Source organism: Ursus maritimus, unplaced genomic scaffold (assembly GCF_017311325.1).
Source record: "Ursus maritimus isolate PB19 unplaced genomic scaffold, ASM1731132v1 scaffold_21, whole genome shotgun sequence".
Lineage (NCBI taxonomy): Eukaryota > Metazoa > Chordata > Mammalia > Carnivora > Ursidae > Ursus > Ursus maritimus.
Window position 1 is genome coordinate 7,299,229 of NW_024424564.1, and position 16,107 is coordinate 7,315,335.

Genomic DNA, 16,107 nt, shown 5'->3' on the forward strand with positions numbered 1-16,107 from the left:
CAGACAACAAAAAGAATAAAATGCATTCAAATTGCCAAAGAAGAAGTCAAACTCTCTCTCTTCACAGATGACATAATACTTTATGTGGAAAACCCAAAAGACTCCACCCCCAAATTACTAGAACTCATACAACAATGTAGTAACGTGGCAGGATACAAAATCAATGCACAGAAAGCAGTTGCATTTCTATACACGAATAATGAGACTGAAGAAAGAGAAATTAGGGAATCAATTCAATTTACAATACACCAAAAACCATAAGATATCTTGGAATAAACTTAACCAGAGAGGTAAAGGATCTATACCCTAGAAACTATGGAACGCTGATGAAAGACACTGAAGAAGACACAAAAAGATGGAAAAACATTCCATGCTCATGGATCGGAAGAATAAACATAGTTAAAATGTCCATGCTAACCAGAGAAATCTCACTTTCAATGCTATCCTGATCAAAATACCAATGACATTTTTCAGGGTGCTGGAACAAACAATCCTAAAATTTGTGTGGAATCAGAAAAGACCCTGAATCGCCAAGGAAATGTTGAAAAAGAAAAACAAAGCTGGGGGCATCACGTTGCCTGATTTCAAGCTATACTACAAAGCTGTGATCACCAAGACAGCATGGTACTGACACAAAAACAGACACATAGACCAATGGAACAGAATACAGACTCCAGAAATGGACGCTCGACTCTATGGTCAACTAATTTTTGACAAAGCAGGAAAAAACATCCAATGGAAAAAAGACAGTCTCTTCAATAAATGGTGCTGGGAAAATTGGACAGCTATATACAGAAGAATGAAACTTGACCACTCTCTCACACCATACACAAAGATAAACTCCAAATGGATGAAAGACCTCGATGTGAGACAGGAATCCATCAAAATTACAGAGGAAAATGTAGGCCGTAACCTCTTTGACATCGGCCACAGCAACTTCTTTCATGATGTATCTCCAAAGGCAAGGGATACAAAAGCAAAAATGAACTTTTGGGACTTCATCAAGATGAAAAGCTTCTATACAGCAAAGGAAACAGTCAACGAAACAAAGAGGAAACCCACGGAATGGGAGAAGATATTTGCAAATGACACTACAGATAAAGGGCTAGTATCCAAGATCTATAAAGAACTTCTCAAACTCAACACCCAAGAAACAAATAATCAAATCAAAAAATGGGCAGAAGATATGAACACTTTTCCAGTGAAGACCTACGAATGGCTAAGACACATGAAAAAATGTTCAACATCATTAGCCATCAGGGAAATTCAAATCAAAACCATATAGAGATGCCACCTTACACCAGTTAGAATGGCAAAAATTGACAAGGCAAGAAACAAATGTTGAAGAGGATGTGCAGAAAGGGGAACCCTCTTTCACTGTTGGTGGGAATGCAAGTTGGTACAGCCACTTTGGAAAACAGTGTGGAGGTTCCTCAGAAAGTTAAAAATAGAGCTACCCTATGACCCAGCAATTGCACTACTGGGTATTTACCCCAAAGACATACATGTAGTGAAAAGAAGGGCCATATGCAACCCAATGTTCATAGCAGCATTGTCCACAATAGCCAAACTGTGGAAGGAGCCGAGATGCCCTTCAACAGATGAATGGATAAAGATGTGGTCCATATATACAATGGAATATTACTCAGCCATCAGAAAGAATGATTACCCAACATTTGCATCGACATGGACGGGACTGGAGGAGATTATGCTAAGTGAAATAAGTCAAGCAGAGAAAGACAATTATCATATGGTTTCACTCATTTGTGGAACATAAGGAATAGCAAGGAGATCGTTAGGAGGAGGGAAAAATGAACGGGGGTAAACAGAGGGGGAAATGAACCATGAGAGACTATGGACTCCGGGAAACAAAAAGGGTTTTAGAGGGGAGGGGGGTGGAGGAGATGGGCTAGCCCGGTGATGGGTATTAAGGAGGGCACGTATTGCATGGAGCACTGGGTGTTATACGCAAACAATGAATCATGGAACACTACATGAAAAACTAATGATGTACTGTATGGTGACTAACATAATAAAAAATAAATAAAAATAAAAAACAAGGCCAAAAAAAAAGGGGGGGGCGTAAACTGTTAAAAAAGAGACAACAGGCCCAAAATGGAGTCACTTGTGCTAAACCCCATGCCAGCAAACCAAGATTCAATACCTAACCTAATTATAGTCCCCCCGCCCCCCATCCTTCCCCATCCTCCTTAACTTTAATCAGTCAACCTGGAATTATCTGGTTAGTACTAGTGAGGTAATCTGCCCATTGGGTCCTTTCATTCCACTTAGGAGGGCAACCTTGCCTGAAACAATGCATTCTTTGCTAATAATTTTTTTCTGCCCCCTTTCTTTAAGAACCTTTCATTTTTTACAGCTTGGTGGAGTTCCTTTCTATTACCGGATGAGATGCTGCCCAAATAATGAATCACTGAATGAAGCCAATTTGATCTTTAAATTTACTCAGTTGGATTTTCAACAGTAGTCTGCCAGCAATTCCTGGGAACTTGTTAGAAATGTACAATCTCAGGCCCTACTCTTATCCTTAATGAGCCATGGTCTGCATTTTAATAAGATCCACTGTGATTCATATGCACAGTAAAATGTGAGAAGCACCTCTGAAACAGTGGTTCTCCAGGTGCTCCACCCTCCCCCAGCAGCATTAACATCATGTGAGTACTTACTGCAAATACAAATTCTTAATTCCTAGTTGGGGAGGGAAAACGTTCCTTATGAATGCTAGTCTCAGAACTGTGCACTAAGGACGTAAGTGGACCCACATAACCTGATGCGCACAGTGGGAACGAGAGACAGCCTGTGCATGGCTTCAGAGTGCCACAGCTGCCTGCAAAGGGGGATGCAGAGACAGGAATGCGTTTCCTAACCCACTATGCTATAATGAACCCTGAACAATCCCTTGCAGGTCAAGGGCTCAGAAATCTAATGTCACAGGAGAGTTCAGAAGCCACTAACTCCTCTTAAGTACCTACTCTGTCAACACTGAGCCATGGAAGCAGGGATTCAGGGGAATAGCTTATCTGTCTAGATCAGCAGTCTCAAACTTTGCTACATAATAAAATCACCAGGGGAGCTTTAAAAATCCCGAGGGCCAGGTTATATCCCATGTCAATCAACATGGTCAGGAAGGCTCATTAAGCATTTTCTGTCAAAGGCCAGACATTACGTATTTAGGGTCTATGGTTACATCGTCTCTGCAGCAACTACTCGATTTCGCCATTGTACCAGGAAAGTAGGCCTAGACAATATAAACATGGAAGAGTGGGACTGTATTCTAATAGAACACTATTTACAGAAATGGGGGTGGGCTAAATTTGGCCCACAGGGGTTTGCCAGCCTCTGGTCCCTAGCACCACTATTCAGTACTTTCGGACTGAAATGTTCTGTGTCTGTGCTATTCAGTACAATGGCTTCTGTAGCACCTGGGTGGCTCGGTCAGTTAAGCGACTGCCTTCGGCTCAGGTCATGACCCCGGAGTCTTGGGATCCAGCCCCCCGCATCGGGCTCCCTGCTCCTCCCTCTGCCCCTCACCCCGCTCGTGTGCTCTCTTTCTCTCTCAAATAAATAAATAAAATCTTAAAAAAAAAAAAAAAAAAAAAAAAAAAAAAAGAATGGCACCCGAGTACTGGATATGTGGCTAGTGACACGGAGGAACTATTTCATGTGATTCTAGTTTCCTTAAATAGCTACACGGGGCTAGCAGCTATGGAATCAGTGCAGAACAGGGGCTCTAACAGCAACAAACTGCTCTGCAACCCCACTGCACCAGTAATTCACCAGAGTATCTTCCAAACAAAACAGGAACAAGGAGAAGAGCTGAGTCCTAGTGGCACTTGCACAACTGTGCAGAGAAATTAAGTACTGTTGACCCTCAAACAACATGGGTTAAGGCCACCAACACCCTGCATGGCTGAAAATCCAAGCATCATTTTTTTGACTCTCCAAAAACTTAATTACTGCCAGCCTACTTCTGACTGAAAGCCTTACCGACAACACAGCCGATTAACACGTTTTGTGTATGTATTATATACTGTATTCCTACAATAAAGTATGCTAGAGAAGAGAAAATACTAAAAAAATCAAGAGGGAGAGAAAATGTATCTATAGCACTGTATTTCTCATACCGTAAGTCTGTCATCTGTTTACAAGGTGATCTTTCCTACCTACATTAATACCATCTTACGAGATACAACACACCGTGCATGTTATATGTATTACTAACACTAGACATTAAAAATGAAAAAACATGCAAAAGAAATTCATGTGTATTTACAGGTATAACGATTCATGCACTGGTAACAAAGCAGCAGCAATATGATTACTTACGGTAGCCTAGTGTAGCTGCCGCAGCCGCTTCATGGTAGCCTAGCTTAATGAACGAATCGTTATAAAATTTTTAGGGCAAAAAAAATTTATGGCAGACAGTGGTATGTCATATTCATAACACAGCACTGGCAACATGGTTACATTAAAAAAAAGCCTCTTACCGGTGATAATGGGCTGATACTCAGTTTCTCCAATTATGAGAGAGAGAGCCACAGTGCGTGGTAATGTAATTCTTTGAAAGCAAAAACATTAAGCGAACTAATACATTATTAATCTTATATTAAACACCACTCACCTTATGCCTATGTAAGGAAAGGCTACACACATCCATACAAGTCTCATACACGATGTTCTCCACAGTGAGTACTTAGGTGGTGCAGCTGCTGGTACAGTTCTTGCTGTACAGTCCTTAGATTTTTGCACAAAGACACAAACCTACACGATGTAAATTTATTAGCCATACAGCGTGGTGACCGCACTATTAAGTGGACCATCAAAAACGTCTTCATCCCAGTCATCTTCTTGTTGAACAGGCTGAGGAGGAGGAAGAGGAGGGGCTGGTCTTGCTGTCTCAGTGGTGGCAGAGGTGGAAAGGGAGGCAGGCGCACTCTAACTTTACAAAATAAATCACAATTGTCTGACCTTTTGCCTTTTCATTTCTCTAAAAATGTTTCCATATGGTACCAATCCTTCTTCCTTTGTTTGGTTTACCTTCCGTGCCCGTATCATCGAAGGGTCCATGTCATCAAAGAAGTCAAAAGCAGCCGTGAATAATCAAAACCCTTCTGCCAGATTGTCTGGTGTCAATTTGCCAAGATCCAGATTTTGAAACCCTTCAACACTCCTCTCCCCACTTTTTGCCACATCCATAATCTCTTTCACAATTTCCTCTACTGTAAATCTTGTGAAGTTAGGCACATCTGGACAGTTTTCTCCAGCAGGAATTTATTGTTTTGGCTGTGATGGTTTCTTCTATAACAATATCTTCGATGGTGTAATCTTTCCAGATTTCCATGATATTCCATCAGGGTGCTCTTCCACAGTGTTAACAATGCTTTCCATAGAGTACTGTGTGTAACGAGCCTTACAGATCTTTACGACCCCTCATCTAGAAACTGAACTAGAGACATTGTGTTTGGGGCAAGTAGACCACTTTGATGCCTTCAGTGCTAAACTCATGGGGTTCTGGGCGGCCATCCTCATTGTCCAATATCAGAAGAATTTTAAAAGGCAGTTCCTTATTGGCAAGGTACTTTCTCCTGACTTCAGAAACAAAACATTGATGGAATCAATCCAGAAAAAGGATCCTCACTGTCCAGGTCTTCCTATACAACCAAAAGACTGGTAGCTGGTATTAATCTTTTCCCTTCAAGGCTCAGGAGTCCTGATCATAAATCCAACTGCATTTGCACAAAACAGTAGGAGTCAGCTTATCCCTTCCTGCCTTAAATCTTGGTGTTTGCTTCTCTTCCTTACTTATAAGTGTCCTTTGTGGCATTTTTCTCCACAATAGGGAATTTCTATCTGTACTAAAAACCTGTTCAGACAGATATCCTCAATGATTTTTAAGATCTTACTTGAGAGAGAGCAGAAGCGGGGGGTGGGGGTGGCGAAGGGCAGAGGGAAAGGGAGAAGCAGGCTCCCTGCAGAGAGCCTGAAATGGGGCTTCATCTAAGGAACCTGAGATCACGACCTGAGCCGAAGGCAGATGCTTAACCAACTGAGCCACCCAGGCGCCCCTCAATGATTTTCTTAATGGCACTTGTGAACTTGTCTGTTGCCTATTGGTCAACAGAAGCTACTTCTGTTACGGTGACATTTTTAAGCCAAATCTCTTTCTAAAAGTATCAAACCATCCTTTGTTGGCATTAAATTCTCCAGCTTTAGATCCTTCATCTTCCTTCTGCTTTAAGTTGTCATATAATGACGTTGCTTTTACTTAATCATATTAGAGTCTATAGGTATGCCTTTCTTACAGCAATCCTGCACCTACATAAAGCTACATTTTTAATACAAGATAAAAAGGCATTTTGCAAAAAGTGTAAGGTTTTCACGCCTGTTGGCATAGCTGCAGCGATGGCTTCATTAATTTCCTTTTCTTTTTTTTCCATGGTGGTCTTTATACTGGATAAATTTATCTTGCAATGGTAGGCAACCAGAGCTGTAGACCTCAATCTGTGGTACATAGCAAGCAATTCACCTTTTTCTTACAATGTCGTAACATTTCTCAGCTTCTTGGGAGCATTTCCAGCATCCCTAGTGGCACTTCACATGGGTTCCACGGTGTTAATCAAGGCTTATGGTATAGCATGAAACACAATGAAAAATACACGAGAACGGGAAGAGGTCCCTGTTTACGATGATACCCAATTTACTGGAGAGACAAGCTGTTCATGCAGAGATGATTAGCATCACATGGCATTTTAAACAGATACAACACTTAAGCTCACTGTAACAGCAACTGGAGGTGGCTAGAAAATTACAGTTATACGGTATGTACTGCAGTTAATGTTATGCAGTTATGATTTAATACTACATCATTATGTTTATATTTCTCTCAACTAAATAGTGTTATGTATATTCTGTGTAAGTTTTGATAAACTTTAACTTTTTATAATAGATTTGTATATATTTTATGGTAGTAAGTAATAAAACAGTACCTACAGGTATTTTATGCATTCATGGCATACCTAGCTCTTTCTTATTTTCTTAATACTTCTAGGCTACATGGTTCTCTGCTAGTTTTTAAAAATGGTTACAAATCTCCAAAAAATTTTCCAATGTTTATCAAAAAAAAATCTGCACGTAACTAGAGCCCTACAAGTCACACCCATGCTGTTCAATGATCAACTGTATCCGCTGCATAGTAATTTCACCCCCACACAGTGAAGATGTTTATTTCCTAACTAGAAATAAATAAGGCACATAAGTATAAAGTTTGTGGGAGAACATTAAAAGATGTAAATTTTCCTCTTACTGATCTATAGATTCAATGCAATTTCAACCAAAAATCCAACATGAATTTTCAGTTAATCTTAAAAGCTGTTTTTAAAATTTATATGGAAGAGTGGCAGCTAGGGTCCCCACAAGGGCAGAGAGGTTTGCCTTTACAGAGATTTAATTACACAGCTTTATAACAAGACAAAATGATACTGGTACAAGGATAGACAGATCTGCGGAACAGAAAAGACAACTGAGTATATATAGAGAAAAAAATGAAATTGGATCCCTGACTCCTATCATACTAGAAAATCAATTCTAGGTACATCAAGGACTTCAGGTAAGAGGCAGAAGTACAAAACTATTCCAAGAAAACCTAGGAGAACTATGTTTTGATCCAAGGTTCAGAAGCAATTTTATAAGCAAGATACGAAGAATACTAACCATAAAAGTCATAATTTATACATTTAACTCCTGTGCTCTCATATTTTAATGCAGAGAAAAGACAAGCCAAAAACGGAGTACATGATGGGCAAAGAGAGGTATTTCACAAGGGAAGCAACACAAAAGGCATGAAAAACTGATTTGCTCATTAAAAACTCAATTAAGGGGCACCTGGGTGGCTCAGTCAGTTTGTCTTCAGCTCAGGTCATCATTGGGGTCCTGGGATCAAGCCTCACATCAGGTTCCCTGCTCAGCGGGGAGTCTGCTCCCTGCCCCCCATGCGTGCTCACACTCTCTCTCCCACGTGTGCGCGTTGTCAAATAAACAAAATCTTTATTTTTTTTAAAGCGTTTATTTATTAGCAAGACAGCGTGCACTCACGAGAGCGAGAAAAAGAGAGAGAGAGAGAGCAGGGGCAGGGGGAGAGGGAGCAGACTCCCTGCTGAGCAGGGAGCCTGATGAAGGACTCAATCCCAGGACCCTGGGATCATGACCTGAGCTGAAGGCAAACACTTAACAGACTGAGCCACCCAGGTGCCCCTCATATAAATAAAGTCTTTTAAAAAGAACTCAACTTAAAAAATGGGCAAAGGATCTGAACAGACATATCTCCAAAAAGATACACAAATATCCAATCACACAACAAGATGTTCAACATCATTAGTCATTAGGAAAATGCACAGCAGAGCCACAATAAGATACCACTTCATACCCACTACAATGTAATAAAAAGAAAGTTAACAGCAAGTGCTGGCAAGGATGTGGAAAATTTTGAACCCTTGTACACTGCGGATGGGAATATATAACATGGTGCAGCTGCTTTACAAACAGTCTCGCAGTTCCTCAAAAGATTAAACGTAAGTCACCATACGACCCAGCGATTCTATTCCTAGGTGTGTAGTTACGTACCCAAGGGAACTGAAAACATTTGTCTGCACAAACACTTCTACACAAGATGTTCATAGCCCCATTACTCGTAATAGCCAAAAAGGGAAAACAACGTATCAACTGAGGAATGGATAAACAAATGTGGATGGATAAACAAATGTGGAATATCCATACAATGGAATATTATTTGGTAATAAAAAGGAATGAAATACTGATACATGTTACAAAGCGGATGATTTCTGAAAACCTTATACTCAATATAAGAAGCTAGTCACAAGAGGCCACATACGCATGATTCTATTTATACAAAATGTCCACGACAGACCAATCTATAGCACTAGAAAGTAGGTCAGTGCTTGCCTGGTGCTGGGAGAGGGAACATTGGAGGAGAGACAGCTAATGTATCTGGGGTTTCTTTTTGGGGTGATGAAAAGGTTCTAAATTTCGCTTACGGTATGGTGGCACAACTCTGAGTATACCAAAAACTACTGAACTATAAACTTTAAATTAGTGAATTGTATGAATTAAGTGAATTAAACTGTGAAAAATGATTCATCTCATTAATAAACAAGGAAATGCACAGTAGGACCAAATATAATTTTGGTCTTTTCTATCCACTAGATTGGCAAAAATTAAGTTGTCTGACAGTTTCTTATAGAACAAAGGGAATTCTCAAACATTGCTGGTGGGAGTGTAAATTGATGACCATTTTATAAAAATGACTTGGTAATATTTGTAGAAATGAACAATGTGCAGTTCCTGTACCTTGGTATACACACATGTTCACTGAAGACATGATAGTATAAATACGCTCTAACGGCACTGTTCCTTTTTTTTTTTTTTAAAGGTTTTATTTGAGAGAGAGCAAGAGAGGGCACGAGCAGGGGGGAGGGGGAGAGGGAGAAGCAGACTTCCCGCTATAGCAGGGAGCCTGATGTGGGACTCGATCCCAGGACCCTGGGATCATGACCTGAGCTGAAGGCAGACGCTTAACCAACTGAGCCACCCAGGCGCCCAACAGCACTGTTCCTAAAACAAAAATACCACAACAGAAAAGTCTATCGACTAACAAGAAAACAGATAATTAAGTTTGGATGCATTCATACAGTGTATTAGGCATCTGTGAACAACATGTATCAGTTTGGAAACAATGCTGACTTGAAAAAAGTCCCAGATTACATTATTTTTTTTTTGAGTGCAAAAGAAGTATCAAAACTAAGGTATCTTGTTTAAGGATACATACATGATAATTACTAAAAAATAAAATCCAGAGAATGATAACCATGAAATTCAGGAATATGATCACTCCTCTGGGGCAGGCAAGGGATAGACAGGTAGGACGGGGAGGGGCATACAGGTAAATGCACCAGGACTGGGAATATTTGAGTTCTTAAATGGGATGATGAGTTCCTGGGTATTTCTTGTGTTTCATAACTTAAATGTTTGAGTGACATGTATTCTCTTGTATGAAGCACATAGTACCTAATGATAAACTGTAACAGATTCGGACAAATCAATGATTAACAGTCACCTATGAGTTACCATAACCAGCTAACGCATTTTAATATTGACCCCTCCAATTTAATATTGATTGTTCCACAGATCCTTAGCTCTGTGCAGTGCCAGACACACAGTAGGTACTCAAATATTTCTGAGTTAATTTTGTTTTCTTTAGAATAAATTCCCAGATGGAACTGCTTAATGTGTGTATTCTATTTTTTTAAAGATTCTATTTTTAAAAAAGATTTATTTTTTAGAGAAAGAGAGAGCAGGGTGAGGGGCAGAGGGAAAGAGAATCCTGAAGCTGACTTCCCACTGAGCCTAGAGCCTGACATGGGGCTCAATCCCAGGACCCTGAGATCATGATCTGAGCTGAAATCAAGAACTGAGCCACCCAGGTGCCCCTAAGATTTTTTATTTTTAAGTACTCTCTACACCCAGCATGGGGCTTGAACTCACAACCTCAAAATCAAGTCACATCATCTACTCTCTAAGCCAGCAAGGTGTCCCTTAAGGTATTCTGTATTCTGAAGTGAAAGGTTTTGTCAAATTAGCCCCCGACAGCTCATACTGATTACACTTTTATGAATCAGTCTGAGTAGTTTTCATTTTCTCAGACTTCTGCAAATACTTGGGTATAAATCTTTTTAATCTTTGTCAGTTGCGTAGGCAATAAAGGCCTCCTTCAGTTAAGCATTTCTTTGATCAGCACTGGAGCAATCTTTTTTGCATTTACTGTGGCCATTTCCAATTCCTCTGTGAGTTGATTAGTTCTTCTTTTGCCCACTTTTCTACTGGGATATTAATCTTTGCTTTCTAGGAACTCACCTAAGAACTCATCTATGACCAAGAACTCATCTATTATGACCAAGAACCCTCTGTATGTTGCAAGTATTTTCCCAATTTGTCATCTGTCCTTATTTTGTTTATGATGGGTTTTGGGAGGAGAGGGGAAGAAAGGAAGATACAGATCTGTTTATGAGGGTCCAATCAGTCTTTTAGAAGACTCTTTCCCACCACAGAGAAAAGTTCTATTCTCCATTCCCCAAATTTCATAGTTTAAGATTTAAATTTTTAGTTTTAAATTTGTACAACCTGAAATTTATTTCAGAATCTTGGCTCAGGCCTGACTGAGGGCTTTATACTTACCAAAATGGGCAATAAAGACATCCCATCCATCTGTGTCTTATTCAGGTTATATCCAGCAATATCCAAAATAGTAGGACCCAAGTCAATGTTGGCAACGAGCATCTATGAGAATGAGGGAAAAAAACAACAAGCAATCTAGAACACAGTTGGTCTGGTTTTCCTTTTCTATCTATAATAAAGTTCTTGCCCCCACCCCACCCATGAGACAAACAGCATTTACTATTATTATCTTTTGTCCAGCCGACTTACTGAGGTCTTACTGATTGATTTATATAACTACAATAATTCAAAAAACAAAACATAAAGGTTTATAAGACTTGTAATACATGCCTCTGGGAAGTTATGTATCTATTCAACCATACTGTTATTGATCAAAACACATTTTTTGAAACTTCTTTGGGACTGCCTGAAGTCCGATGAATCATGAGAAACTGTTGGGGTAATTATTTTACACAAAGTGTTTACAACTTGCATTTCTACAGTTCACTAAATTTCATTTCAAATGGACTGCTGACATTTTTGAAATCCTCAAAGGTTGAAAGTTTCTTACCAAGGAAGATATTAGCCCTTTTTGTAGTTTCTCAAAGTGATAACAGTACTAAAAAATGTTTGCAATAGGAGATGGAGGAGGGGGATTAAAAAAAAGATGTTTGCAATAGGCTTTGGAAACTGCAGAAAACTCATTCCAACAGTGCATCGATCAAAGTTTCCTTAAAGAGCACAAAACTAAGATGTGCTAAATAAACACTCTAGAAATTAAGGTTATTGTCCTGCATTTATACCTTCCTTGCCTTATTCCTTTGGTTTATTAGACTATTTTCCTTCTGTATACAAATCCTCTTTAGGACCTAAACCAGCATAGTCCCGTAGAAATACAATGGGACCACATGTGTAATTTAAGATTGTCTAGTGACCACATTAAAGTAAAAAGAAAAAGGGGAAGAAATTCATTGTATATATTTTATTTAACTTGATATATCAAAAATAGTACTATTTCAAAGGTAAGCAATATAAAAAATTTAGTGAGATTTTATCTTTTATTTTTGAACCGAGTCTTTGAAATCTGGAAGGTTACAACACATCTCGGTTTGGACTATCCCATATGTTTTGGCTCAACAGGCACAGCGGCTGGTGGCCAGTGTGGTGGACAGTGCAGGCCTACACAGGACCTGAGCATATACCTAAAGTCACTTAAATCACAGGCCAGGAAAGCTTTCACAGTGCTGAAGACAATCCACCGGGGAAACCAGGGAAACGAATGTTTACCGAGTACCTATTGTGCCAATCCTTACAGTTTATCCTCTGTTAATCCCTACCATGGACCCTAGGATGCAGTATTCCCCCCGTTTTACAGATGAGGAAGTGAAAGAGAAGTAACTGAAACAAAATCAACAGCTTGTAACTTGAAAAGCTACCATGTACTGAAAGGAAATAACAGTCTTCAGGATGGCTGAGAAAACTTAGAGCCATCTTAGGAAAGGCCAAAGGGGGATTAAAAAATAAAACCTAACTGAGGAACTTTTCATTTAAAAACAAAACCAAAAGTACAGACATAAAAGGTGAGAAAACATCTTCAGAGCATTGTTCACCAGGGGCCAGGTTTCCTGGCAGCTATGATGGCTCTTACGAGGACAGAGTGATACACTTATTTTGGCTCTGAATCAATTAGTTTAATGCTGAGCTGTCAGAAATTACCATCCAGTGGTAAGTCACTCATGGGAAAGGCAATCCTTTCTTCACTTTTCTACTTAAGTGATAAAAGTTAGAGAATTAGAATTAGATTCTAATTCTAGACTCAAGAATTAGAATGGATATTATGGGCCCATGATCATAATAACTTCTAGAAACACTAACAACTCAAGTCCTAAAATGGTACTGCTTCTATCACTAAGTATAAAAGTCACTGCGGAAAAACCCACAAAAACAATGTCTCTAGGAACTATTCAAGACCCAGTGTAGGAGATATCTTCCCTAATTCTAAGTCTCCCAGGCAGTCTGAACACACTCTGAGCCACTCTGAACACAGTCAACAAGAGTGGTATGAATATGGAAGAGAGCATGGCAGGGAAGAAGAGACAAGCAGGAACATAACTTCCAGAATCAGATCAAGGCAACAAGACCCTGACGTGTGACTGAAAGATCTTCAGTCATGTCTAGAATATGAATGAAGTGAAGCCAAATCCACACGTTATTACTAGGATGTCCAAGGCAGTTTTATAAGAAGAGAAAAAAAGTAAACACCAAAATAAAATGGTGACTGCCTGTTTCATCAGGAATTGCCTTAAGAGCCATCAGCTATATTATGGAAGGCTCTCTCGAATGGCAGTCTCCTCTATTGGGGAGAAAGGTCTGGAAGTTTCAGTACGAATCAAGAGTCGCTAAGATTTGTCCCAAATACCCAAGCACCAGAGACATCATCCCAGGATTCTGTTCCCAGCTATCTACAATAATCACATTTTCCCTAAAAAATAACGGACAAATTCTCTTCCCTTCCAGGCTTTGGTTTGACTAAGAGGTAAAGAATCTCAAAATCAGCATACTATGTCAGAATATGGGAGACTTCTAGTGGATACGGAGTATGAGGGAAGAATCCAACAGAGAATTCTACCTGTCTCTGGTTTTTACAAACAAGAATTAGAATGGATATTATAGGCCCAGGATCATGACTTCTAGAAACACTAGCAATTGAAGTTCTAAAATGGTACTGCTTTTATCACTAAGTATAAACTTAAAGATTCATTTATGGATTGGAACTGAAAAGCACTGACAAGACCAAAAGTAAATTATTTCATAAATCACAGCCTCGCAGTTTGGGGACGTTCTTAGGATTTATGTATATAGATATTCTGATCAAATAAAAGCTCTTAGAAAATTCTGGGGCATGAAATCAAAGGATATCACGTCTTGGACCTGCTTATTTTTTAGCTCTAGAAGATTGACGGTGCTACAAAATTATGAAGAAAAAATAAGCCAGCTCTCTGGAGGATATGTCTGGTTTCCAAACGGACATTTAAACCCTGATATTACAGAATTCATGTAGAGTGATCAAAGGCAAGGCTGCAAGCACACCAGAGAGCACCCCAAATCCAGGTAGTGAAAAGCACTGAACCGCATAAGAAAGCAGAGGACTCCTCACATCTTGGGCTACGTCATCTGGATTCACCCCTCAGCCCCAGCTTCCCTATAAAATAAGCCAGGGAGTCACGGAGTTACACTTGAGAATTTTCCACTTACCATTCTCCCAATTTCACATAGGGAAACAAGGCTTATTTGGCCAGCCTCAAAGCCAATATGTTGTCTTCTTGACCCCCCAGTTCAGTTCTATTTTCCCTGGATCATGCTGTGTCATTTTCCCCCTGCTTTTTCCTTTCTTAAAACTGTTTTGAAGAACTTCTACCACCAAATCTAAAGCTAGATTAACTTCCAACTAGGAAAGAAAACCTCAATAAGCCAGTCTTTGGCATCCGCACATATCACCTGCTTCTGCTCTCCAACAGCTAACACACAGCTAAGCCCACTGGTCAAACGTGCCCTGTTCTGGCCATCATTTTTTTTTTTTTTTTAAAGATTTTATTTATTTATTTGACAGAGATAGAGACAGCCAGCGAGAGAGGGAACACAAGCAGGAGGAGTGGGAGAGGAAGAAGCAGGCTCATAGCGGAGGAGCCTGATGTGGGGCTCGATCCCGGAACGCCAGGATCATGCCCTGAGCCGAAGGCAGGTGCCTAACCGCTGTGCCACCCAGGCGCCCCTGGCCATCAGCTTTTGACAGCTCAGCTTATTATGCCCAACTCATAACCCTGTGACACTCACACAGGACAACTGGCACCAAGACAACTACGTTGCCACCACAGGTGACAAATGATCCACCATCTCTGACACTCTTTGTGCTAGGTGGAGGCTGAGCATTTCATACTTCTCAAGCTACATCTGTCAGCAGAGCAATGCAACACACACACACACACACACACACACGGATTTTGAGAACAGACACAGTTAATTTTCAGTCCTAGTTCTGCCACTTACTATATATGACCTTGGTAATAACCATTCAAGCAACATGGATATCCCCCAATGTATGTTAAGGGCTGGGTATTCTAAGCTTAGACAGTGCCTCTCTTCTAGGAACTCCTCAAGTAAAAGAAAGACAAACTCAGTAGGGTGTGGTGAGTGTGAGGGCAGCTAAGAACATGGGAAGGGCACCTACCCCAAGTGGGGGCGGGGGTCTGTAGTGACTTTCCAGACAAGAGCCCCAAACCAAAGCTCTAAAGGACAATTAGTGAGGTGGAAGGGGCATGAGCAGGGCATTCCAAACAGAAGGAGCAATCAGCCATACACACACACGGAGGTGAGAAAGATGGTGCACTTAGAGGTAAAAGTAGTTCAGCAGAGCTGCCATACTGTCCCCTGAACAAGCCAAGCTCATTCTCAGATGTGTGACTTCACATTTACTGTTCTGCCGAGAATGCCCTCCCACAGACCTCTGCAGGACTAAATCCTTTTCAACACCCAGGTCTCTGCTCAAATGCCTCAGAGGCTTTCACTGACAACTGTAGCTAAAGTATCTGGCCCTCCGGACACTGGGAGTTAAGAATCAATCTTCCCTGACCGCTCAGTGCTGTGTATCCAAGCCTGCTGGCCCAAGAAGATATTTAAATATTTTCTGAGCTATACTGTAATGGTTAAGGATAGACTCTGGAGCCAGACTCTGATATTTTATAGCTACATTATCTTGGGCAAGTCATTTAACTTCTGTACCTTAGTTTCCTCATCTGTGAAGTGGGCATAACAGTATCTGTATCTCATAAGGCTATGAAAGTTAAATATTTGAGTTGATACAGC

The 16,107-nt window shown here is 40.3% G+C and overlaps 1 protein-coding gene across 1 annotated transcript in view; it reads right to left on the reverse strand.

Moving 5' to 3' along the window:
* The window catches only part of GNS (glucosamine (N-acetyl)-6-sulfatase), a 62,310-nt gene that overhangs the window by 24,985 nt on the left and 21,218 nt on the right, over window positions 1–16,107 (reverse strand). The window contains exon 10 of the mRNA XM_008684248.2: window positions 11,266–11,367. Coding sequence (XP_008682470.2) covers window positions 11,266–11,367 — 102 coding nt within the window. The remainder of the gene's footprint in view (window positions 1–11,265; window positions 11,368–16,107) is intronic.